This window comes from Pristiophorus japonicus, chromosome 21 (assembly GCF_044704955.1).
Source record: "Pristiophorus japonicus isolate sPriJap1 chromosome 21, sPriJap1.hap1, whole genome shotgun sequence".
In the NCBI taxonomy this organism is placed as follows: Eukaryota; Metazoa; Chordata; class Chondrichthyes; family Pristiophoridae; genus Pristiophorus; species Pristiophorus japonicus.
Window position 1 is genome coordinate 75,581,046 of NC_091997.1, and position 26,211 is coordinate 75,607,256.

Consider the following 26,211-nt stretch of genomic DNA (forward strand, 5'->3'; position numbering starts at 1 on the left):
GTCGAAACATAGAAACTTACAGCGCAGAAGGAGGCCATTTCGGCCCATCGTGTCTGCGTCGGCCGACAAAGAGCCGCACGGCCCTCGGTCAGCAGCCCTGAAGGTTACATATAAACCTATGAACAATGACGGAAAGGCAAAGAGCACCCAGCTCAACCAGTCCGCCTCACACAACTGCAACACCCCTTATACTAAAACATTCTACACTCCACCCTAACCGGAGCCATGCGATCTCCTGGGAGAGGCAAAAACCAGTGTAAGCTGTCTTGAAAATATTTCCAAGACTAATGATCAGATTTTGTTTCAATGAAAGGCACCTCCCCCATGCAGGTATCTAGAGCCTGAGCAACATAAATCTCTCCTGTTTGGCGATGATCCAATAAAGTTTTCCTTATTCTGAGAAGTTACCAAGAGTTTAGTGCAGCCAAGCATTAACTAATACAAAAAAACAACTCTGATTTATTGGAACCTGGTACAAAGCTGTATTTTATCGTGACCTTTACACTTTCCTCATTCAGTAACCTGAGGACGGTTCCACAAGTACCCATAGGATCTGAAATCTGTGTCTTTCACTTTCTGTTCTGACGGAGTGTGTGGACCCAGGGACTGACAATGATCCCTCTTGTGGTAATGTTGCTAGATTAACATAAGAAACATAAGAAATAGGAGCAGGAGTAGGCCTCAAGCCTGCTCCGCCATTCAATAAAATCATGGCTGACTCAGCTCCACTTCCCTGCCCGCTCCCCATAACCCTTTACTCCCTTATCGCTAAAAAATCTGTCTATCTCCGCCTTAAATATATTCAAAGACCCAGCCTCCACAGCTCTCTGGGGTAGAGAATTCCATGGATTTACAACCCTTAAGAGAAGAAATGCCTCCTCATCTCAGTTTTAAATGGGCGGCCCCTTATTTTGAGACTATGTCCTCTAGTTTTAGTATCCTCTATGAGTGGAAATATCCTGTCTGCATCCACCTTGTCGAGCCCCCTCATTATCTTATGTTTCAATAAAATCAACTGAAATCTAATGTGTATAGGCCCAACCTATCCTAATAAGTCAACCTCTCATCTCCGGAATCAACCTAGTGAACCTTCTCTGAACAGCCTCCAATGCAAGTATATCCTTCCTTAAATACGGAGACCAAAACTGTACGCAGTACTCCAGGTGTGGCCTCACCAATACCCTGTACAGTTGTAGCAGGACTTCTCTGCTTTTATACTCTATCCCCCTTGCCATAAAGGCCAACATTCAATTTGCCTTCCTGATTACTTGCTATACCTGCATACTAACTTGTTGTGTTTCATGCACAAGGACCCCCGGGTCTCTCTGTACTGCAGTACTTTGCAATTTCTCTCCATTTAAATTATAATTTGCTTTTCTATTATTTCTGCCAAAAGGGATAACCTCAATTACGGGCTGGGCTTCCCTCTGGGTGGGTTAACCACAGTTTTCCCACAGCGCTGCAATTTTTTTCCGCTTCAAGTAGATAACCAATTTCCCATTGAAGGCTTGAGCGCTGCCCATGATTTTCTGTCTCTTAACATTAAGGACTGAAATTTGAGGGCAGCATCATGCAATCTCCTGATATGAGTGAGCAGCAGGTGTGGCATCCCATTGGCTACCCAAAGTCAGATATTTAACCCTTAGCCCCAACCGCAGAGCCTATTCTTGCATCGGTATGAAATATCCAGACCGTTGCAAAATATTCCAACAAATTTGCTCATGTTATTAGATACCTTGCTTCCTCAGTCTCTGAAAGCATGTTTATTGTGATACTGTACATAGAGGGGGAGCGGGAGAATATAATGGGCTCTGCTGTGCTCAAGTTGCATATTGAAAATACAAAGACTGCCCTGTGATGCAACAACAGTCACCATTGCTGTACAGTATCAGCACCATTATTGGAGGTTCTTGCCTGTGGGGCAAATAGTCTATGCTAATTCCATATTTTTCCACATTTATATGTTGAGCAATTCTTTTTTTTCCTCCAATAACCTCATAAAACTCCTCATTGCCAGATCTACTTTATCTGGGTGACCCGGACACAGAAGCAGTTTGAGTGGCTAGAGGACATCATCCGTGAAGTTGAAGAGACTGATAAAAATTCCCTGGTGTCTGTCCATATCTACATCACACAGGTAGCGGAGAAGTTCGACCTGAGGACTACCATGCTTGTAAGTGAACTGTTGGGTCTCGAATTTTTAGCGGTGGTGGTTTAGAACAGGGATCTTTAGAATTTTAACCCCTCCCACATACCATTCTTGACTATCCCCTGCCTTAGCTCACCTACTGCTGAAACCCTCATCTGTGCCTTGGGTACCTCGAGACTTGACTCCTCCTGGCTGACCTCCCACCTTCCACCCTGCACAAACTTGAGCTCATCCAAAACTCGGCTGCCTCTATTCTAACTCGCACCAAGTCCCGTTCACCCAATACCCCTGTTCCTGCTGACCTACATTGGCTCCCGGTGCAGCAACACCTCAATATTAAAATTCTCATTCTTGTTTACAAATGCCTCCATGGCCTCGCCCCTCCCTAGCCTTTGTAACCTCCTCCAGCCCCACTACCCTCTGAGATCTCTGCACTCCTGAAATTCTGGCCTCTTGCGCAACCCCGATTTCAATCATTCCACCATTGGTGGCCATGCCATCAACTGCCTAGGCCCTAACTTTTGGAATTTCCTTTTAAAACTCTCCGCCTCTCTACCTCTCTCTCCTCTTTTAAGACGCTCCTTAAAATCTACCTCTTTGACCAAGTGTCCTACTATCTCCTTATGTGGCTCGATATCAAATTTTGTTTGATGATGCTTCTGTGAAGCACCTTGGGACGGTTTACTACATTGAAGGCGCTATAGAGACGTAAAGTAGTTGTTAAAATCCTGGTCTTGGAGGCCAATCTAGTGATTTTTGTTGTGTAGTAGCCACTAAACTGCATGTGCCACAATTGAATTTTACCATGGATTTCAGGAGGTAATTGACTATGTAAAGTGCTCAGACGTTTTGCTGCAGAATGTACTGCACGAATATGAGTACATTATCTATGAAAATACAAACACAAGCAAAACACCAAAATTTGGGCCTGAAATTGATGACCCTACCGCCAGGTTTCTCGGCGGTATTTCCTTCTTTTGGGCGGTCTTCCATTCGTTGGGAGTTTCATCAGGGCCTTATGCTGGTGGTTTAGAAATACCGCTGGGGAGCAGATCGCCAGCGTGCAACACTGGGAAAACCGCTCCCGCCCGAGTTTGGTGGGAGCAGCGCTCCGTATTTCTTGGGAGAAAAAAAACGGCCAGCCTTTCGACGACGGTAGATATGAAACCCTGCAAAAAAAGGTAAGTGAACGTTTTTTTTCAAATTCTTTTGCAGCAAACAGTGAAAAAGGGTCCTCTGAATGTTCTCCGATGTTTTATTTTTTACTCTAGCCTCGGATTTAATTTGACCAGGACCGCCGAGAATCCACGTGCAACACCCATTTTTCCCGTTGGGCGTTTTTTTTCTCTTTTTTTACACCAAACTTCCGCCCAAAGATCCGTCAGGATCTTAGCGGTCTTTTCGATGTTAAATGGACGGAACTTGCCTTTGGTCAATTTCGGGCCCTTTAGATCTTAAGTGGATTAATGCTGGTTTAGTTTGGACATATTTTCACACGCAGCTATTTGGTTAAAAGAAATACCCAAGGTGAAATAGCCTCTTCACCTACAAGATATAGCTGTAGAAAGCTCAATTTTAAAAATCCATAAAACTGTTCCTATATATATTATAGGACTGACCCAATGCTCAAGTGGCATTTGCAGCAACGGTATTCAGAGTCGGGTTTGCAATTTTGATTCTGGCAGTGAACTTGTATCAACCAAAAAAGCACTTTTGACAGTGCTGGACTGTACAGACCTGACATCAGGGAAGGCCCACAGCCAGAATGCTAGTCACACAAGACACTTTTGACTAAATGTGCACGTACAGATCTTAGACGCACAAGTTGGCGCAGCATTGAGGTGTCTGCTCTGATTATCAACAGGGCGTCGTCAGCACCAAGTGAGTCGGTGGCTAATTGTATTTTCCTCCTGTGCAGCGGTTAAATTAAGTGTTTTTGTGTTTCTTGCTTTAGTACATTTGCGAACGTCACTTTCAGAAGGTGTCAAACCGTAGCTTGTTCACCGGACTTCGCTCCATCACGCACTTCGGACGTCCTCAATTTATTCCTTTCTTTAACTCGCTCATGCAGGTGCACCCTGAGGTGAGTGTAGACATGCAGCTATATTTCACACTGTTGAAAAGCATCCGATCTTCACTGTGGCCAACATTGTCATCACTCATCAATTTGTGAAGGCACAATCTTGAGATGGATGTTCTTACATGGATTTATAAATTTATGCAACATGCCCCTAAGCTGAGAATATATGATGTGCGTCTCAAAATTTGTAGCGTACTAACTGATAGATTTGTGGTTTTGTTGGTTGGTAATCTAGGTTCTGAAGTGACATTAATATAGCCTGTCCCTTTTAGGACACTGCTCCATGCGGAGAACTGGTCTAAATGGGCCATCCAGAGGTCAATGAAGACCTAATTACTGTTTAGGGGGCATTTGTCTGCAGCTTGAGGAAAGGCTAGGCCAGCCAGCAAAAACACATAGCCCATAGAGCAAGGGAAAGCTGAGCAAGGTGTTCTACAGATTTTAGAGCCCAAAAGAATGACAGAGGATTTACAGCACAGAACAGGCCATTCGGCCCAGCGGGACTATGCTGGTGATTATGCTTCATACGAGCCTCCTCCTACCCCTCTTCATCTAACCTTCAATTAGTTACCCCTTAAATGCATCTATTTGCCTCAACCACGCCTTGTGGTAGCGAGTTCCACAATATAACCATTCTTCTGGGTAAAGAAGTTTTTCCTGAATTCCCTATTGAATTTATTAGTGATTATCTTATATTTATGTCCCCTCGTTTTAGTCTCCCAAAAAAGAATTAGTTAGTGCAGGAGATATTGCCTCGAGTCATGATGTTGACACAGTGATGATGTAGGAAGGTGAAAAAACCCACAGGGTGTGTATTTGGAGTTTGGGTGACCAAGAAAAGAAAGTTCAGAGGAACTATATTATTACAGTATTCATAAAACTGATGTAAAAAGTTGCAATGAAGAGAGAGGGGTTCGAGGTGAGAGAAAGATTGACAAGCAGATGACAATCTTTTTGTATCCTGTGCAGGGTTGATGACGGAGGTGTGGGGGCCAAAATTCAGGTGCGCCACCTAGGATTTTTAGAGTGGTACTCATTGCTGGGAGCTCCGACACGGTCGGAAGAGCCATTTCCAGGACTTTGAAATTTTTTCGAAGTCCCAGAGAAAATGTGTCATAATGGGGGTGGGCCATAGACTCAAAGCCAGGCTGAGTGGCTGAATATGGGTCAGACCGGGACTCCACTGCTGTCAATCAGCGGTGGAGTAGTGGTGACGTCACAGTGCGTGTGCGTCACCACGCTCTCTCCCTTCCGTTAAAGGGGAGAGATTCTGTTGTTTTAAATCGTTGGCCACTGTGCCACCAGGGATGGTTTCGGCCGGGCCAGCGGCCTGCCACCCAAGGGGGGATTGCCAGGCTGCCCGTTGGCGGCCCGGCTGAATCCGGGGGTTGTATTTTGCCAGCCGATCGGGAAGTTGGCTGGCAAAAATGTTTACATTGCGGCAGTGGGTCCTCCCCTTTAAGGGACGCCGCACTGCTGGACCGCACTCACTCTGCAGAGGGTGCACCGACAGAAAGACCTGTCGGGGGCACCGCGCAGCAGGGGATCAAGGGATGGAGCTGAATATTGGAAGGTTAGTAGTTTTGTTTAATAAAATTGGCGGTGCAATCCGTGATGACTTGCTCTCGCCGACCTGAATTTAGGCCGGGGCGGCCAGTTGACCCCAAAGCGGTGGCCGTTCGATTTTTAAGAATGGTCGGCGCAAATGGGCATTAACAAGTCTCTTTGAGACTCTGAATTTCGGTCCCGTGAAATCCTATCTGGTGGGAAATAATGGTTTTGTCCGTTCTCGATGAACAGGTCACTAAGATCGGGGTGTTTAGCTGTGGACCCCCTGGGATGACCAACAACGTGGAAAAAGCCTGCAAGCAAATGAACAAACGGCATAAAATCCAATTTAACCATCACTTCGAGAACTTCTAGCCTCATGACAAAGTAGTAAACTGCCCGCTTGGACTTGGAAATGTCCTGTTTTTTAAACTTGTAATAAGGAATATTTTTTTAATCTTGAAAATGCTTTGTCTCTTTCGTTCATATTGAGCACAAATATCAGTGTATTTCTTATGTATCTGTGTGCCTAGTCCTGTAGTGTGATCTGGAAATCTGATGTAACTCTTCTGAAAGTTATTTTTTAATTGTAAAGATCTGTAAAGAAAAAAACGAACTTGCTGAAACAACAATAACGCGTGATCGACGCGCAGTTATTAATGTGCAAATCAGCCAATAACTTATGGCGAGGAAGGGACAATCCATGAATTGCGAATCGCCATAAATTGCGAGTCAAGATCTGGAACAAAATGCACCCTTTTGCTTCTGATCTAACGCACAAAGTAATTTGGACAGAGTAATGCTGTTATCCCTTCAGAGTGACTATTTGTACTACTTTTCTGTGTGTCCTTCTGCACATGCGCGCATCGGACCCCGCCCCCTTTTTGAGCACGGGCTTTCGATTCGGTCACGCATGCGCAGTGCGACGTATGAAGAAGCACTCGGAACTTGGGCTGGGCGGTTCCAATTACACATTCCAGAGAAACTTCTGGGTGTGGCTTATCCTCCAAGGGGACCAATCGGCAATCAGGTCATGTGATAATGGAGAGCCAGTCAGAGCATTTTTCTAGTGCAAATAACTCCAATCCTTCTCCCTTTGTGCCGCTCTGACTGATGCAGTGTCCACCATGCGCCAATTCAGATAATGTCTGTTCACTTGCCCGCAGTAAAATGTTTTAAGAGCAAGCAAACTGTGAAATGAAGCAGTAATCTGAGTCCAGTGAGAGGAGCTAGTCATCCTGAGAGACGATGATGCATATAAATGAAGCACTATTTCAAATTTAGTTCGGAAGCTTTGGAGGAAGAAGCGCATTTTGAAGCAGGCGTGTTTCTTCCTCAAACAGACCATGATTGAAACCTCAAAAAGGCAACACGTGAAGGAAGTATGGTGCAGTTTTGTAATTGTGGCCTCAATGCCAACACTGAACAGGTAATAATTTGATTCTGTTTAGAAAAGTAGAAGGAAAATGAAAATAACGTGCTTCGTGCATTGTGTCCATTTCAGATGTAGAATGAGTAAGCATGATGCAATCAAGGAACTATGGCAAAGAGAAATTTGTAGTCTTCTCTTGATTAAAAGTTGCTTAATTAAAATTATCTGATTCAATTCTTATTAGCACTAACTTTGCTGTGTTATATAACGTTTAATTCAAATTATTGGTTAATTAAATTTTTTTAGTGCAGACGATGACTTTGAATTCTCATGAGTATTGTTACTGACCTGAAGCACATTCCCACTCAGACTAGATGATTAATCATTCATTTTAATGAGGAAAGTTTGGTGTCAAGGGGGAGATTAGAGCAACATATAACTTTAGATAATATTTACGAGAGGCTAGAATATTCCACACTGCCAAAATATGCTAATTGTTTTAACTATAAGTTTGATGGAACTATAAGCCGCGATTTTGCAAACTTTGGTGGGCCCATGGCGGGCGATGTCGGTGGTGCGTTTCGACCCCACTGCTGGCACCATCCCGCCCTCCAAAACGACTTTCCAATGATTGGGCTTGTTAAGCCCGCCCAGCGCGTTTCCTCGCCAATTGAAGGAAGCGGGTCTGTGACGTGTCATCAGCCAGTTTCCTTAAAGGGACCATGCGCAAATTTATTTTGTCATTTGTGCTGTCAGCGTTCTAGAGCATTGAGGTGCTGGAAACACTGACAATCGCTGCACAGAGGTGCAGGGCTGCACCCAGGCTTTTCCATGACTCCCTCCATATGCTTATGGAGGGAGTCACAGCATGCAGGGATGTTCTCATTCCCTTCCCATGGGCGAAAGAGACCTCCCCAGGACACCAACGCAGCCTGCACATTGCACAGGAGAACACAAGCAGGGATGTTGTCAGGAGGACCTAGGACCTAGATAATCTTTTAATTATCTCAGTAGATCACGAAACATCACTGCAAAGCCACACTCAACCTCATCCTGCTGTGCCATTCATCACATCCCCATCACTCAGCCTTTCCTACCCGACTCCTGCACATCCTTGCACCTCCACCCATCCCTCTCTATCTACATGATCATATCCCAATCTCACTAGCCACCACTCACTATCATCCTAGTGCAATCATACCAACTAATAACGCACAAGGGTAGGTAGGCACTTGGGTGTTTTAGCCAATGTACATGTAAAGTTTCTGTTAATGTGCTGTCAAATATTAAAACCTTTATTTTCAACACTTTCTGTTCTTGGACAGATTTTTGTGCACCTTTGGAAGTGGCTTAGTCAGTAGGAGTAAATGGTGAGACATAACGATACCTCCTGCAAAGGTGATTGTGGTGTACCTGCACCTTACTACAAATTCACACGAGGCATGTATTGCAGACACAGTCACTCTGTGACCTTAACCTTTATTCCCAAGACCAAGGAGTGCTGGCGCTGGGTGGGACCTCCCCTTTCATACCTGGAAACCCAGGTGAGGAGTGGTCAGGGTGTGCATTTCTAGAGTATAAGTACAGTGTACAGGAGTTGCATGAGGGTTACAGTTACATGAAGATTACCATTGCATGATGGTTACATACATGACATCACCTCCCCCCATCGTCTTTGGGTCAAAGATTGAGTCTTTCAGGTGGTCGACGCTCTCTCGTGGAGCGCCGCAGTTGTGGCTCTGGTGGCTGAGCCTTGGCATGCGTCTTTGTCACCTGAGGTGATTCCGGGCTGGCCGCAGGGACTGTGCATGCTGTGGACTGTCCTTGTTGCTCATCCACTGGCAGTGGTGTGGGTGACATCTCATGCTCTTCTTCAGGTTCATCCGTGTCTATGCTGAACCTTTTCTTTACTTGGTCCAAGTGTTTGCGGCATATCTGCCCATTGTTTAGTCTGACCACTATGACCCTATTCCCTTCTTTGCCAATTACAGTGCCCTCAAGCCACTTGGGTCCCGAAGCATGGTTAAGAACAAATACTGGGTCATCCATTTCTATACACCTCCCCCTTGAGTTTTGATCATGGAACTCGGTTTGGGACTGGCGCTTGCCCTCAACAATGTCTCCCAAGGCTGGGTGGATGAGGGACAACTGCGTTTTAAGTGTGCGTTTCATGAGGAGTTCCACTGGCGGGACTCCCGTGAGCGAGTGCGGGTGGGACCTGTAGGCCAGCAGGAGGCGCGATAGGCAGTACTGAAGGGAGGGTCCTTGGATGCGTAGCGTGCCGTGTTTTATGACTTGGACTGCACGTTCCGCCTGGCCATTGAAGGCTTGAACGGCGCTGTCTGTACATGTTTGATACCATTGCCCGACGTAAATTCCTGGAATTCATGGCTGGTGAAACATGGGCCATTGTTGCTGACCAGGATGTCCGGCAAGCCGTGGGTCGCGAAAACCGTATGCAGACTCTCCACGGTGATGGATGTCGTGCACGAGTTTAATATGCTGCACTCGATCCATTTCGAGTATGCATCGACAACGATCAGGAACATTTTCCCCATGAACAAGCCCGCATAGTCTACGTGAATACGTGATCATGGCCTGGTGGGCCAGGGCCACGGGCTGAATGGGGCATTGCCCAGCTGGGCACACGTCGTGCACCTGCGAACCCAGTGTTCCAGGTCTGAGCCAATCCCCAGCCACCGTACATGTGACCGGGCAATGACCTTCATTAACACGATGCCAGGGTGCTCGCTGTGGAGTTCCCTGATGAATGCTTCTCTTCCTTTCTGGGGCATGACTACCCGGCTGCCCCATAGCAGGCAGTCAGCTTGGATGGAGAGCTCATCCATCCATCTCTGAAATGGTCTGCCCTCCTCAGGGCACGCTCTGTGTGCGGGTGCCCAATCCCCTGTCAGGACACATTTCTTTATCATGGATAGGAGGGGGTCTCTGTTGGGCCAGAGTTTGATCGGGCGGGCTGTGATGGGGGAGCCTGCGGTGTCAAAAGCCTCAATGGCCATGACCATCTCGGCGTTCTGCTCCAACGCCTCCTCAGTGGTGGCCAGTGGGAGCCTGCTGAGCGCATCAGTGCAATTTTCGGTGCCTGGCCGGTGCCGTATGGTGTAGTCATACGCAGCCAGCGTGAGGGCCCATCGCTGTATGCGAGCTGACGCATTGGCATTGACAGCCTTGCTGTCGGACAACAGGGATGTTAACGGCTTGTGGTCCGTCTCTAGCTCGAACCGTCTACCGAAAAGGTACTGGTGCATCTTTTTCACACCGTAAACACAAGCGAGTGCTTCCTTTTCGACCGTGCCGTATCCACGCTCTGCCTGGGATAGTGACCTAGAGGCATAAGTCACCGGTTTGAGTTGACCGTCATCATTACCCTGCTGCAACACACACCCAACCCCGTAGGATGATGCATCGCACGTTTAAACCAGTTTTTTACATGGGTCATACAAAGTCAACAGTTTGTTCGAACACAGCAGGTTCCTCCCCTTATTGAAAGCCCGTTCTTGACAGTCCCCCCAAAGCCATTCACAACTTTTACGCAGGAGCATGTGTAACGACTCCAACAATGCGCTTAAGTTCGGCAGAAAGTTCCCGAAATAGTTCAAATGTCCCAGGAATGATCGCAACTCCGACGTGTTGCCGGGCCTGGGCACCCGGTGGATTGCCTACGGTTTTCATTCAGTGGGCCGGATCCCGCCTACGGCAACCCTCCTGCCCAAAAACTCGACCTCTGGGGCCAAAAACACACACTTGGGCTTTTTCAACCACAAGCCTACCCGGTCCAGTCGGCGTAGCACCTCCTCCAGATTGTGGAGGTGTTTCTCGGTGTCTCGACCCGTTACAAGGATGTCGTCTTGGAAAACGATTGTTCCAGGAATGGATTTGAACAAGCTTTCCATATTTCTCTGAAAGATGGCTGCTGCCGAACGAATGCCAAACGGACACCTGTTGTAGATAAATAATTCCTTGTGCGTCGTGATGGTGGTCAGAAGCTTGGATTCTTCAGCCAGTTCCTGAGTCATGTAGGCCGAAGTGAGGTCCAGCTTCGTGAACAGCTTGCCACCTGCCAGCGTGGCAAAAAAGTCCTCCGCTCTCGGGAGCGGGTATTGGTCTTTCAGCGACACTCAGGTGATGGTGGCTTTGTAGTCGCCAGAAATCCTGACCGAGCCATCTGCTTTAAAGACAGGAATGATGGGACTTGCCCAGTCACTGAATTCAATGGCCAAAAATATGCCCTCTCTGAGCAGCCTGTCCAATTCACTTTAAAATTTCTCCCGCATCACATACGGCACTGCTCTGGCTTTGTGGTGCACTGGTCTGGCGTTCGGAGTGATGCGTATCACTAATTTAGTGCCCTTGAACGTTCTGACAACGGGTTGAAACAGTGACCCGAATTTTTGTAGGACCTGAGAGCATGAACTTCGCTCCACAGATGAAATGGCGTGCACATCCCCCCATTTCCAATTCATCTCAGCTAGCCAACTCCTCCTCAAGAGCGCGGGGCCATTTCCCAGGACGATCCAGAGTTGCAGCCGGTTCTGTGATCCATTATGTGTTACCACCAAGTTTACACTGCCCAGCTGCGTCCTTAGCTGCGTCTCAATGCGTTCCAGTTTGGGCCTGCTAGCTCTCTGTGGCCATAGTCTCTCAAATTGTTGGGCGCTCATAAGTGACTGGCTAGCTCCCGTATCCAGCTCCATGTGCACCAGGATGCCATTCAATAAAACTTTCATCATCATGAGTGACGTTTTAGTGTATGAGCTGTGGACGTCAGCCACATGAACCCGCAGAACTTCAGCATGCATGGCTTTTCCCCAGGCATCATCCTGCATTGCAGACCCCTCGTCTGGTTCCTCTGTCTCGCAGATTAGCCTCGCTACAGCCTTTTTGCATGTCCTGGCCAAGTATCCATTGACGTAACAAATCCTACAGGTATATTGCTGGAACCTGCAGCTTCTCGCAGTATGTCTACCCCCACATCTCCAGCATGAGCTGAGATTGTTGTTAACAAAGGGACTGTTACCAGGCATTCCTCTCTGATTGCCCATTTGGTTGTATCTAAGCACTCTGATGGTGAGTGTTAATGGTCCCATCGGAGGTCGCATTGTTCCTCGTGAATTGCCGATCCCCTTTCCATTGTCCCTGTTGCAGGCCCACCCTAGAGTCTGTTGCTGCCTGGGCGATTTCGAAATGCCCTTGCCTGCATGCGGGGTCCCGAGCCGCATTCACCATGTTAACTCCCTGGTCCATCGCCACGTTGGGACCAGGGCTACGCACGTAAATTAGCTTGGTCTCCTCTTCCCGTGCCATGAAGGTCTGAGCTATCAACGCCGCCACTTCTAAAGTCAAGTCCTTGGTCTTTATGAGCTTCCTGAAAATCCCGGCATGATTAATGCCCTCAATGAAGAAGAAATCCCTTAACATCTCCCCCCTGCAGGCGTCTGTGAACTTAGAGACTGGCCAAGCGCCGCAGGTCCGCAACGAAGTCCGAGATGTTTTATCCCTACCAATGCCAGTGTGTGTAGAACCGGTGCCGGGCCATGTGTATGCTACTCGCTGGCTTGAGATGCTCACTGATCGGCTGGCTGAGCTCTTCAAAGGACTTGTCCGCTGGCTTTTGGGGTGCGAGCAGGTCTTTCATCAGTGCACACATCTGTGGTCCGCAGCTGGTCAGTAGATGCGTCCTCCACTTGTCAGCTGCTGTCGCTCCCAGCCAGTCCTTCATGACAAAGCTCTGCTGGAGTCTTTCCACGAAGTCGTCCCAGTCCTCACCCACACAGTAACGATCCTCTGTGCTACCGGTGGCCATCCTCGTGGTTCGGTGATTCCCGTTTCTCGTCGCCAAATGTGGTGTCCCTGCACCTTACTACAAATTCACACGAGGCATGTATTGCAGACACAGTCACTCTGTGACCTTAACCTTTATTCCCAGGACCAAGGAGTGCTGACCCTGGGTGGGACCTCCCCTTTTATACCTGGAAACCCAGGTGAGGAGTGTCTCCCACAAGTTCATCCCCTGTGGTCAGGGTGTGCATTTCTAGGGTATAAGTACAGTGTACAGGAGCTGCATGAAGGTTACAGTTACATGAAGATTACCGTTGCATGATGGTTACATACATGACAGTGATGAGTATGAAAGGAATGGCATGGACATTGTAGGGATGCTTTATGATGTTGTTGTGGGGTGGTGCCAACCTGACACATCATGTGATGGCCAGGGTGTACAGCGTCAAGTGAAGTAAATCTGGCCATGGTGAGGCCATCCCTGGTCTCCTGGGCAGCAATGTAGTCGGATGCTGATGTCCTGTGCAGCATCAGGTGATTGCGGAGAAGGTTAGTGGTGTTGTTGGTGCTGCTGATGTTGGGGCTGGTTGTGGTCGGATTCTGAGGACCAAGGTGAGAGAGTTTAAAGGGCACCAATGTTGATAGAATAGATGGTAAGTGAAGTAGAGATGACGGAAGCGATTTGGTGGGAGGAGTAATGAGGTCAGATTGGATGGAGACTTATGTAAAGATATGCAGCATCCTGAATCTGTAGTGGAAATGCAGTTTAGAGAAGCAAGTGGTTAAAGGAACATATCTCAATCAGCTAGGAGCTTTGACTTGACATTTGAAGCTATCAACATCAGCTGATTCAATGGCCACTGACTTCCCGCCTCAGCTTCACAGGCAAGGTCTAGGCACGTGGGAAACCAGTGGGCGACCTGTCGAATACAAAAAGCTGGGATAAAAACATTAATAGGTGGCTGTAAACAAGCCACTAATTATGTTAATTGCCTCCCCCGCTGTTGCCTGTCGGGTCTGCTCAATGCTGTCAGACCTGACATCGGGTAAGTCCAGTGTGTGTCCAGTTTTAACATTTTAAATTTAAAGCTGACCCACCGCCAAACCTATCCGCTGAGTGACGGCAAAATTCCGGCCAAAGTGTATGTCAGCTGCGGCTCAGTCTTTCCTCTTGAGTCAGAAGGTTGTGGGTTCAAGTCCCACCCCAGAGACTTTAGCACAAAAATCTAGGCTGACACTCCCAGTGCAGTGCTGAGGTGCCGTCTTTCGGATTAGATGTTGAAACCAATTAGATGTCTGCCCTCTCAGATGGACGTAAAAGATCCTATGGCACATCAGCTGATTCAATGGCCACTGACCCTCCCGCCTCAGTTTCACAGACAAGGTCTAGGCACAGCAGGGACTTTTTCTGCGATGTCCTGGCCAATATTTAGTCCTCAACCAATGTCACTTAAACAGATTATCTGGTCATTATCTCATTGCTGATTGTGGGAGCTTGCTGTGTGCGATTTGGTTGCCACGTGTCCTACATTACAACAGTGACTACAGTTCAAAAAGTACTGCATTGGCTGTAAAGTGTTTTGTGAAAGGTGCCATATACATGTAAATCTTATTGGTTTAATTTTTAAAATAACTGGAATAATGAGCAATATTTCAGTGGAGCTGTAAATGTATAAGCAGCTCCAGGATATTGCGCAATTTTCTGCAAGGGATATGGAGATCAGGCGGGAAGGTGGAGTCGAGGTCAAAGATCAGCCATGATCTTATTGAATGGCGGAACAGGCGGAGCCGTATGGCGTACTCCTGCTCCTATTTCTTACACTCTTATCTTTGGCTCAGTGTCAATTTGTGTGAAGCGCGGTGGGATGTTGTCCGACAATTGAAGATGTTACAGAACTGCAAGTTGTTGCTGGTGATCACTGCCCACTGTCCTAGAGAATAAATGATTGGCAAAGTCAGTGAAAAGGGGCCATGAATTCAAAATTGTCACTGACCGAGAGGAGAGAGGTTAGGAGAATTTTTTTTTTTTTTTTTAAATGGAGCAGGGAATGTGTGCCACAGGGATTGGTTGAGGCAGAGGTCATTGCATCCTTTAAGTGTTAAATTGGCTGAATATTTGAAGCAGAGAAAGATGCAAAGCTATGTGGCGAGAGCAGGATAGCAATATTCCCTACCAGCTGCGCGGCCGCGCAGCGCTCTGCAGCTCCCACGTAGCCGGCTCACCGGCTGTTAAATAGGTAAAACCGCCCGTGCACGGTACTTTGAGTGGCCCGCACAGCACCTTAAAGGGTCCGCATACCCAAAGAAAGATTAAAAAGAACATTGCAAGGCAGTGGGATTAGGTTTGGATTGGTCTCTCGCCCAGCCAGCAGAGACATGATGGGCCGGATGGCCTGCTTCTGTGCTTGAAAACTTGCATGCTTCCAGCTGGAAAGTGCTGTGTCTGGCCATGAGCGGGCTCAGCATTGATCCAGGCTGTATCAATGATAGAGTGTCAGCTGTGGCTCAGTGGGTAGCACACGAGCTTCTGAGTCAGAAGGTTGTGGGTTCAAGTCCCAATCTGGCGACTTGAACACAAAACACCTAGACTAACACTCGAAGGAGTGCTGCACTGCCTGAGCTGCTGTCTTTCAGATGAGACATTAAACCGTGGCAAAATAGTGGCACGGGATCTTTTATATCTGCTCTCAAGTGGATATAAAAGATCCCATGCCATTATTTTGCGAAGAAGAGCAGGGGTCTTAACCCCGGTGTCCTGGCCAATATTTATCCCTCAATCAACATAACAAAAACAGATGATCTGGTCATTATCACATTGCTGTTTGTGGGAGCTTGCTGTGCGCAAATTGGCTGCTGCGTTTCCCACATTACAACAGTGACTACACTCCAAAAATACTTCATTGGCTGTAAAGCGCTTCGAGACATCCGGTGGTCGTGAAAGGTGCTATATAAATGAAAGTTTGTCTTTCTTTCAAGTAACCTACTGACACTTACATCTCGGTTTTATCCCGATTGAGATTCTCCAGTATCTGGGAAACTGTTTGGCTCGTTCCTGTCACCTAGTGGTTATAATTTGTCACTACATCAATATAAATTCTGATATTAAAAAAAACACATTTTAAGCTACACACAACGGAAAACTTGAGTTTTTTGTCAATTCTTTTCTTACCTCTGCTCATCCTTATCCATAGAGAGCATAGTTAAAGTAAATGGGCAAAGCCCCTGATAACTCAATACAGCTGGAGAGAGGATTTAATAGAAAAACAGAAAATGCTGGAAACACTCAGCAGGTCAGGCAGCATCAGTGAAGAGAGAAACAGAGTTAACGTTTCAGGTCGATGACCTTTCGGCAGAATTTTCCCTCGTTGAATGCATTTGCTTCGTGGGTTCTTTGTTTAAGAATTCATAGCAACACATTGCTATTAAGAATTAGTTGGTTTATTAGCAAAGGTTTAACAATCACACTACACATTACCAGTTCATCCACCAGGCTCACAACCGCCTGCCTCATCGTGGATCCCCTGAACCCAACTGGCTGGGGTTTTATTGAGTCTTGTGAACATCACGTGACTGGCTAAGCCACTCCCAACTCAACAGCTCTCATCATCATCATAGGCAGTCCCTTGAAGCGAGGATGACTTGCTTCCACGCCAAAAAGGAATGAGTTCACAGGTGTTTCAATGAAGGACCTAATATTCCAGATCCCGAACTGCATTTGGAGGGTGGAAGATGCCTGTGTGTGGATTTTTTTTAACGTGGGGTGGCCATTGCACACCAGCCACCACACGAGCTTGACAGAGCTAGGTCTTGGTCCAGTGGCAAGGATTGACCAAGACGACTGGAGACCAGCTCTGCTGCACGGACCTAGTGCGCACACATATTGCAGTGTGGGCTGGGCCCGTGCTGCCCCTGGGCTCTCGCCTGTTCTGGGCCCCAGACTCGCGCCTCTCCTGGGCCCCGGTCGCTTCCTTCTGCAAACTCTTGCCGCTCCTTCACCCCTCCTGCTGTGCCTGCCCGCACTGCAAAGGATTTACTGTGATTGAAAGGCTGCATTAGAGGGAGCAGCATGCGGCAGCCCAGCCCGGCCCAGAAATCGGCGTGGTCCCGGCCTGCAAGACCATCAGCAGGCCGGGGCCATCAGAGGGAGCAGCGTGTGGCAGTGGCATACCACTGCAGGAGGGCGACGGCTGCGAAGTCAACAGCTCTGCAAACCTGTGAGCATACTTGCGTGAAATTATTTTACAATAAAGTTCTGACAAAAGGTTACCGACCTGAAACTTTAACTGTTTCGCTCTCCACGGGTGCTGCCTGACCTGCTGAGTATTTCCAGCATTTTCTGTTTTTATTTCAAATTTGCAGCATCTGCAGTGTTTTGCTTTTGTACCAGAGGATTTAATAAATGGGGCATGGGGAGGGGAAGAGGTCAAAGAGTTTTACCTCAGCTTGAGGGCAGCGGGATTGAGGCAAGGTGAGTCAGAATGGACAAAGTGAACCAAGTCAAGTTTGGGGAAGAGGATGGATGCTGTGAGGTGTGATACAGAGATCTGCTCATCACACATGGACACAATCAAGTTTTGAAACATTTTTTGGAACTGGACAGAATTCACAACCCCATGAGCAGAGCAAAACAAGCAACTCAGTGCCAGGGGATTCCCCTATGGTGACACATCGCACTAAACCACAGCTGCCCTTGTCTACTGACTACAAATTCCAGCACGTGTTACTGGATAAACAAGCACTTTCCTCCTTCAAGACACTCCTTAAAACCTACCTCTATGATCAAGCTTTTGGTCATCTACCCTAATTTTCTCTCATGTGGCTCGATGTCAAATTAATTTTTTTGTCTTGAAACACTTCTGTGAAGCACCTTGGGATATTTTACTACAACAACAACTTGTATTTATTTAGCGCCTTTAACGTAGTAAAACGTCCCAAGGCGCTTCACAGGAGTATTTTGAGACAAAACAGATCAATTTGACACCGAGCCACATAATAAATTACGGCAGATGACCAAAAGCTTGGTCAAAGAGGTAGGTTTAAAGGAGCGTCTTAAAGGAGGAAAGAGAGGTTTAGGCAGGGAGTTCCAAGGCTTGGGGCCTAGTCAGTTGAAGGCACAGCCACCGATGGTTGCGCGATTATAATCAGGTATGCTCAAGAGGGCAGAATTAGAGGAGCGCAGACATCTCACGGTGGTTGGGGGGGGGGGGGCGTTGTGGGGCTGGAGGAGATTACAGAGATGGGAAGGGGCGAGGCCAAGGAGGGATTTGCAAACCAGGATGAGAATTTTTTAATCGAGGCATTGCTTAACCGGGAGCCGATGTAGGTTGGCTTTAAAGGCAGTATATAAATACAAGATGTTGTTCCCTGTAAGCCTGTTTCTTTTACTGCGTGGTCCCTTTAAATTTCAGCGCCTGTGCGGTACCTGCAATGGAAAAGCCGGTGAGTGGTACGCGGGATCTTTCCAATTACTGCTTGGCCGAGCGGCTTAGAGGGAAATTGCTGACATATATATAGTACTTTCACATAAAAAAGCGTTTACATGAGGGGCAATGCTTACTGAGCAGGACATGGTAATTAGTTCAACTTCGACCTTCTGCTTTGCATAGCTCAGTACCACACTGGCTGGTGCAATTACCCCATTTCACCCAGAGACCGTATAGGTTGCTCAAGAGAATTAAATCAGTAACATTGTCTGCTTTTTTTCAACGTCTCTTTCTAATTATAAGACAGTCCGGGAAATTTTACAGCTCGTTGTGCCAGTATGGGTTTCACATCGCAAAGACTGACTTGCGATCAGTTCTCTGTTGTATTCACTCTCTATCGTGTAATGTTTATGCTGTCAGACCCCCCATGATGTTGCCCACAGTAAGTGAGATGATGGGAGGATTCTTGCAATAATTTCCCCTGTGGCAGACAGCAGGGAGACTCCTCTGTAATTACCACAATCGGTTTTGTCACCTTTCTTGAAAAATGGTCATGATTACGGCGTCTCTGAGAGCCCCCGGCATGCGCTCCTCCTTCCAGAGGAGGGAGATGAGGTGATGGATTCGCTCCAAGAGTACTTCTCCGCCATACTTTAGTACTTCAGCGGGGATTCCATCTGCTCCTGTGGCCTTGTTTTTCAGTTGCCAGACAGCCTTTTCAAACTCATGCAGGTCTGGTGTTGTGCCGAGGTGGTGGCAGGTAGCATGCTGTGGGATGAAGTCGAGGACGCTCACGTCAAAAGACAGAGTCTTGGTTCAGGAGATCTTCGAAGTGCCCCTTCCAGCGGGCACTGACTGCCTCTCTGTCCCTGAATACCTCTCCGTTCTTAGCCCTCAGTGGGGTAGGATCTTGAGTGCTTGGGCCATAAGTTGTCTTGACTGCACTAAAAAAGCTGCGCACGTCATGGTTGTCAGCTAGTTGTTGGGTCTCCTGCGCTCTTTCCACCCACCATCTGTTCTTTAGCTCGCGAGTTTTTTGTTGGAACTCTGACTTCAGTTGCCTGTAGATCTGTTTTCTTTCTCTCGAGTTGTGATGCTGTTTCCAATACAAGAATGCTTTGTGTTTCAGGTTTATTAGCTCCTGGATCTCCTGGTCATTCACAGGTGCTGATTATGGTGGATTTGAGGGCAGATCAGACACTATGGACACTCCGCAGCTCTGGTCCATTTGGAGTCGTCAAGCTGGCTGTGAGGGGTTGGCGGAATAGGGCTTTTTTTTTGCAGGGTCTTTGAGTGCTTCAGCTTTGATTTTTTTGCGGCAGTGTTTCTGTTGCTGCCGGCATTTCGAGACAACGTTGATAGAGATAACAGAGCGGATTAGGCGGTGGTCAGTCCAGCAGTCGTCAGCTCCTGTCATGGCGCGGGTGATACGGACGTCCTTGCAGTCCCTCGCTCGGACGATGACCTAGTCTAGCAGATGCCAGTGCCTGGAACGAGGGAGTTGCCATGAGGCCTTGTACTTGTCTCTCTGATGAAACAAGGTGTTGGTTATGATAAGGCCGTGTTCTAAGCATTTAGTCAGGAGGAGGGTAGTTGGCTTTCCCTACCCCTTCCCTGCCAATCACTCCTCTCCATAGGTCTGTGTCCTTTCTGACTCTGGCATTAAAGTCGCCAAGGCGAATAAGCTTGTTGCCCATTGGAACTCGGGACAGAGATTGTTCAAGGCAGGAGTAGAATTCCTCTTTGGTCTTGACCGTAGCTTCCAGGATTGGAGCGTACACACTGATGACTGAAGCTGGTTCCGAGTTAGGGTGAGCCGGAGGGACATGTGGCGTTCGTTTATCCTGCAAGGGGAATCTCTAAGAGGCCAGACTAGCTCATTTTTGATGGTGAAGCTGACCCCATGGAGATCCCATTAACACCATGTCACATTTAAGATGGCGGCAGCCTAACCACCTGACGTCTCCAATCCGGTGACATCGGGTGGCGAGTGGCAAGGAAACCAGTAAATAACGGTAAAAATCACAGCACCGGGAGCGTCCTCCTCCGTTTTGGATGCCCCCAAAAGTTTGTCAACATCCCTCGCCTGCTCCACGACGACATGCAGGCCGTGATCCTTACCAGCGGTTCCATTACAGACCAGGGTCAAGCAGGGCTGTGTCATCGCGCCAACCCTCTTCTCAATCTTCCTCGCTGCAATGCTCCACCTCACACTCAACAAGTTCCTCGCTGGAGTGGAACTAAACTACAGAACTAGTGGGAACCTGTTTAACCTACGTCGCCTCCAGGCCAGATCCAAGACCGTCCCAACCTCTGTTGTCGAACTGCAGCACGCGGATGATGCATGCGTCTGCACACATTCAGAGTCTGAACTGCAAGTCATAATAACACCTTCACTGAGGCGTACAAAAGCATAGGCCTTACACTAAACATCCGTAAGACAAAGGTCCTCCACCAGCCTGAGCCCACCACACAGAACTATCCCCCAGTCATCAAGATCCACGGCGCAACCCTGGACAACGTGGACCATACCTCGGAAGCCTATTTTCAACAAGGGCAGACATCGATGACAAGATTCAACACTGCCTCCCGTGTTCTGCCGCCTGAGGAAAAGAGTATTCGAAGATCAGGCCCTCAAATCTGCCACTAAGCTCATGGTCCACAGGGCTGCTGTGATACCCGGCCTCCTGTATGGCTCAGAGACCATATACAGTAGACACCTCAAATCCCTGGAGAATGATGTCTTCGCAAGATCCTGCAAATCCCCTGGGAGGACAGACGCACCAACATTAGCGTCCTCGGCTAGACCAACATCCCCAGCATCGAGGCACTGACCACACTCGACCAGCTCTGCTGGGCGGGCTACATTGTTCACATGCCTGACCAAAGACTCCCAAAGCAAGCGCTCTACTCAGACCTCCTTCATGGCAAATGGGAAAACGTTTCAAGGACACCCTCAAAGCCTCCTTGATAAAATGCAACATCCCCACTGACATCTGGGAGTCCCTGGCCAAAGACCACCCTAAGTGGAGGAAGTGCATCCAGGAGAACGCTGAGCACCTCGAGTCTCATCGCCGAGAGCATGCAGAAATCAAGCACAGGCAGCGGAAGGAGCGTGCGACAAACCAGTCCCACCCACCCCTTCCCTCAACCACTGTCTGTTCCACCTGTGAGAGACTGTAATTTCCGTATTGGACTGTACAGTCACCTAAGAACTCACTTTTAGAGTGGAAGCAAGTCTTCCTCGATTTCGAGGGATTGCCTATGATGATTTCCGTGACGTAGGAGTGTTAGTTTAGATTACGTGTTCAAGCCCTGGTATTGGGCTCAAATTCCGAGGGCTGAATTTTCAGTTTGTTGCCATCTGTTTACCCCATGGAGAGGCAGTAATAGCCCTAGGAATGATTTCCAGCTTCCAGAGTGCCCCGCCGGGAAATTAGTTGCTGGTTTTGCTGGAGCGCTGAGCAGCACCTCCCGGGAGCATCGAGCCAGTGTGCAACGCCACCGGTTTCAACAGCTCTTTGATATTTGTTTGACGCTGACCCACTAGTGTCCCATAGCACCCAGTAAAACCAGGCGGTCAGAGCTGTCCCAGCGGCTGAGAGTGAAGTAAGTAATGAATGAGGTAAGTATGATTGTTTTGTTTAGTTTTATATTTGCGATTTATCCTATTGTGGAGTTTTCAAGGTATTGGGAATGTTCTTTGTTTGTTTTGTGGCGATGTTGTTTTTCCCAGGGAAGCCTCTCTCAGGGCTAACTCCGAGGCCGGCTCTTTAGCAACGAATTTTCAGTCACTCAGCCGGCTTTGCGCCCTAAAAGAGGTGTGGAACACCTGCCTTAGCGCTCTGCCCCCACACTCAGGGCCCAGCTACTAAATTTTGTGGCTGCAGACGCAAACCATTCCCCGGCACAAACTTTACCGGCCCGCCACCATTGCCGCCCGAAAACATCTTCATCTGAAAATCCAGCCCCTAGCGTTTTAATCCAGAAATGTGTTTCTTAGTAACTGAACCAAAACAAAATCTCATCGAAAATAATTTCGGTTAATTTTAAGATGTGCATTGGTGAAATTCTCAAGGGGCATGCATGTCCCGAACTCCCTCGAATAACAACCCATTTCTTCAGAGCTTGCATCCCACAAACGGGGAAGGTGGCTCAACCGTGGCTAACAAGGAAAATTAGGGATAGTGTTAAATCCAAAGAAGAGGCATATAAATTGGCCAGAAAAAGCCGCAAACCTTTGGACTGGGAGAAATTTAGAATCCAGCAGAGGAGGACAAAGGGTTTAATTAGGAGGGGGGAAATAATGAGAGGAAGCTTGCTGGAAACATAAAAACTGACTGCAAAAGCTTCTATAGATATGTGAAGAGAAAGAGATTAGTGAAGACAAACATAGGTCCCTTGCAGTCAGAATCAGGTGAATTTATAATGGGGATCAGAGAAATGGCAGACCAATTGAACAAATACTTTGGTTCTGTCTTCACAAAGGAAGACACGAATAACCTTCCGGAAATACTAGGGGACAGAAGATCTAGCGAGAAGGAGGAACTGAAGGACATCCTTATTAGTCAGGAAATTATGTTCGGGAAATTGATGGAATTGAAGGCCAATAAATCCCCAGGGCCTGATAGTCTGCATCCCAGAGTACTTAAGGAAGTGGCCCTAGAAATTGTGGATGCATTGGTGATCATTTTCCAACAGTCTACAAACTCTGGATCAGTTCCTATGGACTGGAGGATAGCTAATGTAACACCACTTTTTAAAAAAGGAAGGAGAGAAAACGGGGAATTATAGACCGGTTAGCCTGACACCGGTAGTGGGGAAAATGTTGGAATCAATTATTAAAGATGAAATAGCAGCACATTTGGAAAGCAGTGACAGAATCGGTCCAAATCAGCACGAATTTATGAAAGGGAAATCATGCTTGACAAATCTTGTAGAATTTTTTGAGGATGTAACTACTGGAGTGGACAAGGGAGAACCAGTGGTGTATTTGGACTTTAAAGAAGCTTTTGACAAGGTCCCACACAGGAGATTGTTGTGCAAAATTAAAGCACGTGGTATTGGGGGTAATATACTGATGTGGATAGAGAACTGTTTGGCAGATAGGAAGCAGAGGGTCGGGATAAACGGGACCTTTTCAGAATGGCAGGCAGTGACTAGCGGAGTGCTGCAGGGCTCAGTGCTGGAACCCCAGCTATTTACAATATACATCAATGATTTAGATGAAAGAATTGAGTGTAATATCTCCAAGTTTGCAGATGACACTAAGCTGGGTGGCGGTGTGAGCTGTGAAGAGGATGCTAAGAGGCTGCAGGGTGACTTGGACAGGTTAGGTGAGTGGGCAAATGCATGGCAGATGCAGTATAATGTAGATAAATGTGAGGTTATCCACTTTGGTGGCAAAAAGGTGAAGGCAGAACATTATCTGAATGGTGACAGATTGGGAAAAGGGGAGGTGCAATGAGACCTGGGTGTCGTGGTACATCAGTCATTGAAAGTTGGCATGCAGGTACAGCAGGCGGTAAAGAAGGCAAATGGCATGCTGGCCTTCATAGCTAGGGGATTTGAGTATAGGAGCGGGGAGGTCTTACTGCAGTTGTACAGAGCCTTGGTGAGGCCTCACCTGGAATATTGTGTTCAGTTTTGGTCTCCTAATCTGAGGAAGGACATTCTTGCTATTGAGGAGGTGCAGCAAAGGTTCACCAGACTGATTCCTGGGATGGCATTCACTGGAGTTTAGAAGAATGAGATGGGATCTCACAGAAACATATAAAATTCTGAGGGAACTGGACAGGTTAGATGCAGGAAGAATGTTCCCGATGTTGGGGAAGTCCAGAACCAGGGGTCACAGTCTAAGGATAAGGGTAAGCCATTTAGGACCGATGAGGAGAAATGTCTTCACTCATAGAGTTGTGAACCTGTGGAATTCTCTATGGCAGAGAGTTGTTGCCGCCAGTTCGTTAGATATATTCAAGAGGGAGTTAGATATGGCCCTTACAGCTAAAGGGATCAAGGGGTACGGAAAGAAAGCAGGAAAGGGGTACTGAGGTTGAATGACCAGCCATGATCTTATTGAATGGTGCAGGCTCGAAGGGCTGAATGGCCTACTCCTGCACCTATTTTCTATTTTCTATGTTTCCATGTTTCTATGCCGCTCTTGCAGAATATATCCTGTGTAAAAAAAAAATATATATATATATAAAAAGAGGTATTTTCCTTGGTGGTGGATAGGGCAAATAATATTATTTAAGTTATGTATTTTTGTTGAAGTTTTTCTGTTAGTTATGTTCCTCTAAAATGGAAAATAGTTTGATCATCTTCTGGAGGAGAATATCTTCAAGATGCTACTGCATATAGTTTGAATTTTTATATGTAAAGAGGTACTTACCCGCTGGGAGAGCTTCTTTTGCAGAGAGCATATTTTGGAGGAGAACATCTTTTGTGGAGAGCATCTTTAGGAGGAGAGCATTTTTTTGAGGACAGAGATTATCTGGCAGAGGGCGTCTTCAGGAGCAGACCACTTTCTGGCAGAGAGCATCCTCAGGAACAGAGCATCTTCAGGAGCACAACATCTTCAGGAGCAGAACATCTGGCAGAGAGCATCTTTGGAGGCGAGCATAATTTTGAGGAGAGCTTCTTCAGGAGCAGAGCACCTTTTTGAGGAGAGCACTATTTTGAGGAGAGGACCTTTTGGAGAAGAGCACCTTCAGGAGTAGAGCATCTTCAGGAGCAGACCATCTGGCAGAGAGCATCTTTTGGAGGAGAGTACCATTTTTGAGGAGAGCACCTTCAGGAGCAGAGGATCTCTGGCGGAGAGCACCTTGTGGAGGAGCGGGCAGGCGTTGCCATGGCGACTGGTGCTGATGCTGGGGCGAGAACTGGGGATAAGGGGCGGGGCCGCTGAGCTGTCGCGAGAGCTGGCGGCCGGGAGCGGTTGGCAATAGGCGGCCGGTGGCGAAGGAGGAGATCGTGCAAGCTCGGGGACAGCGGGCGGCGCCATATATATTGTATTTATTTATATATATATATATAAGCCGGGAGGAGGGGAAGGAAACAAAAAATAAAAGGGTAGAATGAAATAGCACACAGCCTCCCTCCCGCGGGCCCGGCAGACGTGCGGCGGCAGTGGCAGTGGCAGTGGCAGTGGCAGCGGCGGCGGCTTTGGACGGTAAGGACGGGCCCGCGAGCTCCCGGGACAGGCGGCGGTTGGCCAGGCCTGACACATACAAGGGAGGCCAAGGGCATCCTCCAATGCAGCCCCGCCTGCAGTACAGGGCAAGGGCAACCTTGCATTGAGAAACATGCACATTGTATTTGCATTAATAAACCTGCATATTGTATTTGGGAAGATGAATTGCAGTAATAACCCTGCATATTGCATTTGGGAAGATGAATTGCATTAATAAACCTGCATATTGCATTTGAGGGATGAATTGAGGTGCATTAATAAACATGCACATTGTATTTGCATTAATACACATGCTTATTGTATTGGGGGGGGGGGGGGTGAATTGCATTAATAAACCTGCACGTTGTATTTGCGAGGTGAATTGAGGTGCGTTAATAAACCTGTAAATTGTATTTGGTGGTGAATTGCATTAATAAACATGCAAATTGTATTGGGGGTGGATTGAGGTGCATTAATTAACATGCACTTTGTATCTGGGGGGTAAATTGCATTAATAAACCTGTAAATTGTATTTGGCGGTGAATTGCATTAATACAAATGCACATTGTATTTTGGGGGATTAAGCACATTAATAAACATGCAAATTGTATTTTGGGAGGTTGAAGTGCATTAATAAACATGGAAATTTGTATAAAATTGGGGGAGGTT

The 26,211-nt window shown here is 47.4% G+C and overlaps 2 protein-coding genes and 1 long non-coding RNA gene across 4 annotated transcripts in view; 2 read left to right on the forward strand and 1 right to left on the reverse strand.

Moving 5' to 3' along the window:
* LOC139234116 (dual oxidase 2-like) overlaps positions 1 to 8,456 on the forward strand; it is a 141,363-nt gene extending 132,907 nt beyond the window's left edge. For both annotated transcript variants that reach the window (XM_070865075.1, XM_070865074.1), the window contains 3 exons: positions 2,018 to 2,173; positions 4,104 to 4,232; positions 6,030 to 8,456. In XM_070865075.1, coding sequence (XP_070721176.1) covers positions 2,018 to 2,173; positions 4,104 to 4,232; positions 6,030 to 6,152 — 408 coding nt within the window. In that variant the 3' untranslated portion in view covers positions 6,153 to 8,456. The remainder of the gene's footprint in view (positions 1 to 2,017; positions 2,174 to 4,103; positions 4,233 to 6,029) is intronic.
* LOC139234117 (uncharacterized) overlaps positions 1 to 25,214 on the reverse strand; it is a 108,913-nt gene extending 83,699 nt beyond the window's left edge. Inside the window, exon 1 of the long non-coding RNA XR_011588277.1 lies at positions 24,763 to 25,214. This is a non-coding gene — a long non-coding RNA (uncharacterized lncRNA). The remainder of the gene's footprint in view (positions 1 to 24,762) is intronic.
* Positions 25,215 to 25,317: 103 nt separating this feature from the next.
* The window catches only part of LOC139234119 (secretory carrier-associated membrane protein 5-like), a 60,659-nt gene continuing 59,765 nt past the window's right edge, over positions 25,318 to 26,211 (forward strand). The window contains exon 1 of the mRNA XM_070865076.1: positions 25,318 to 25,542. The gene's annotated coding sequence lies outside the window, so the exon portion shown is untranslated. The remainder of the gene's footprint in view (positions 25,543 to 26,211) is intronic.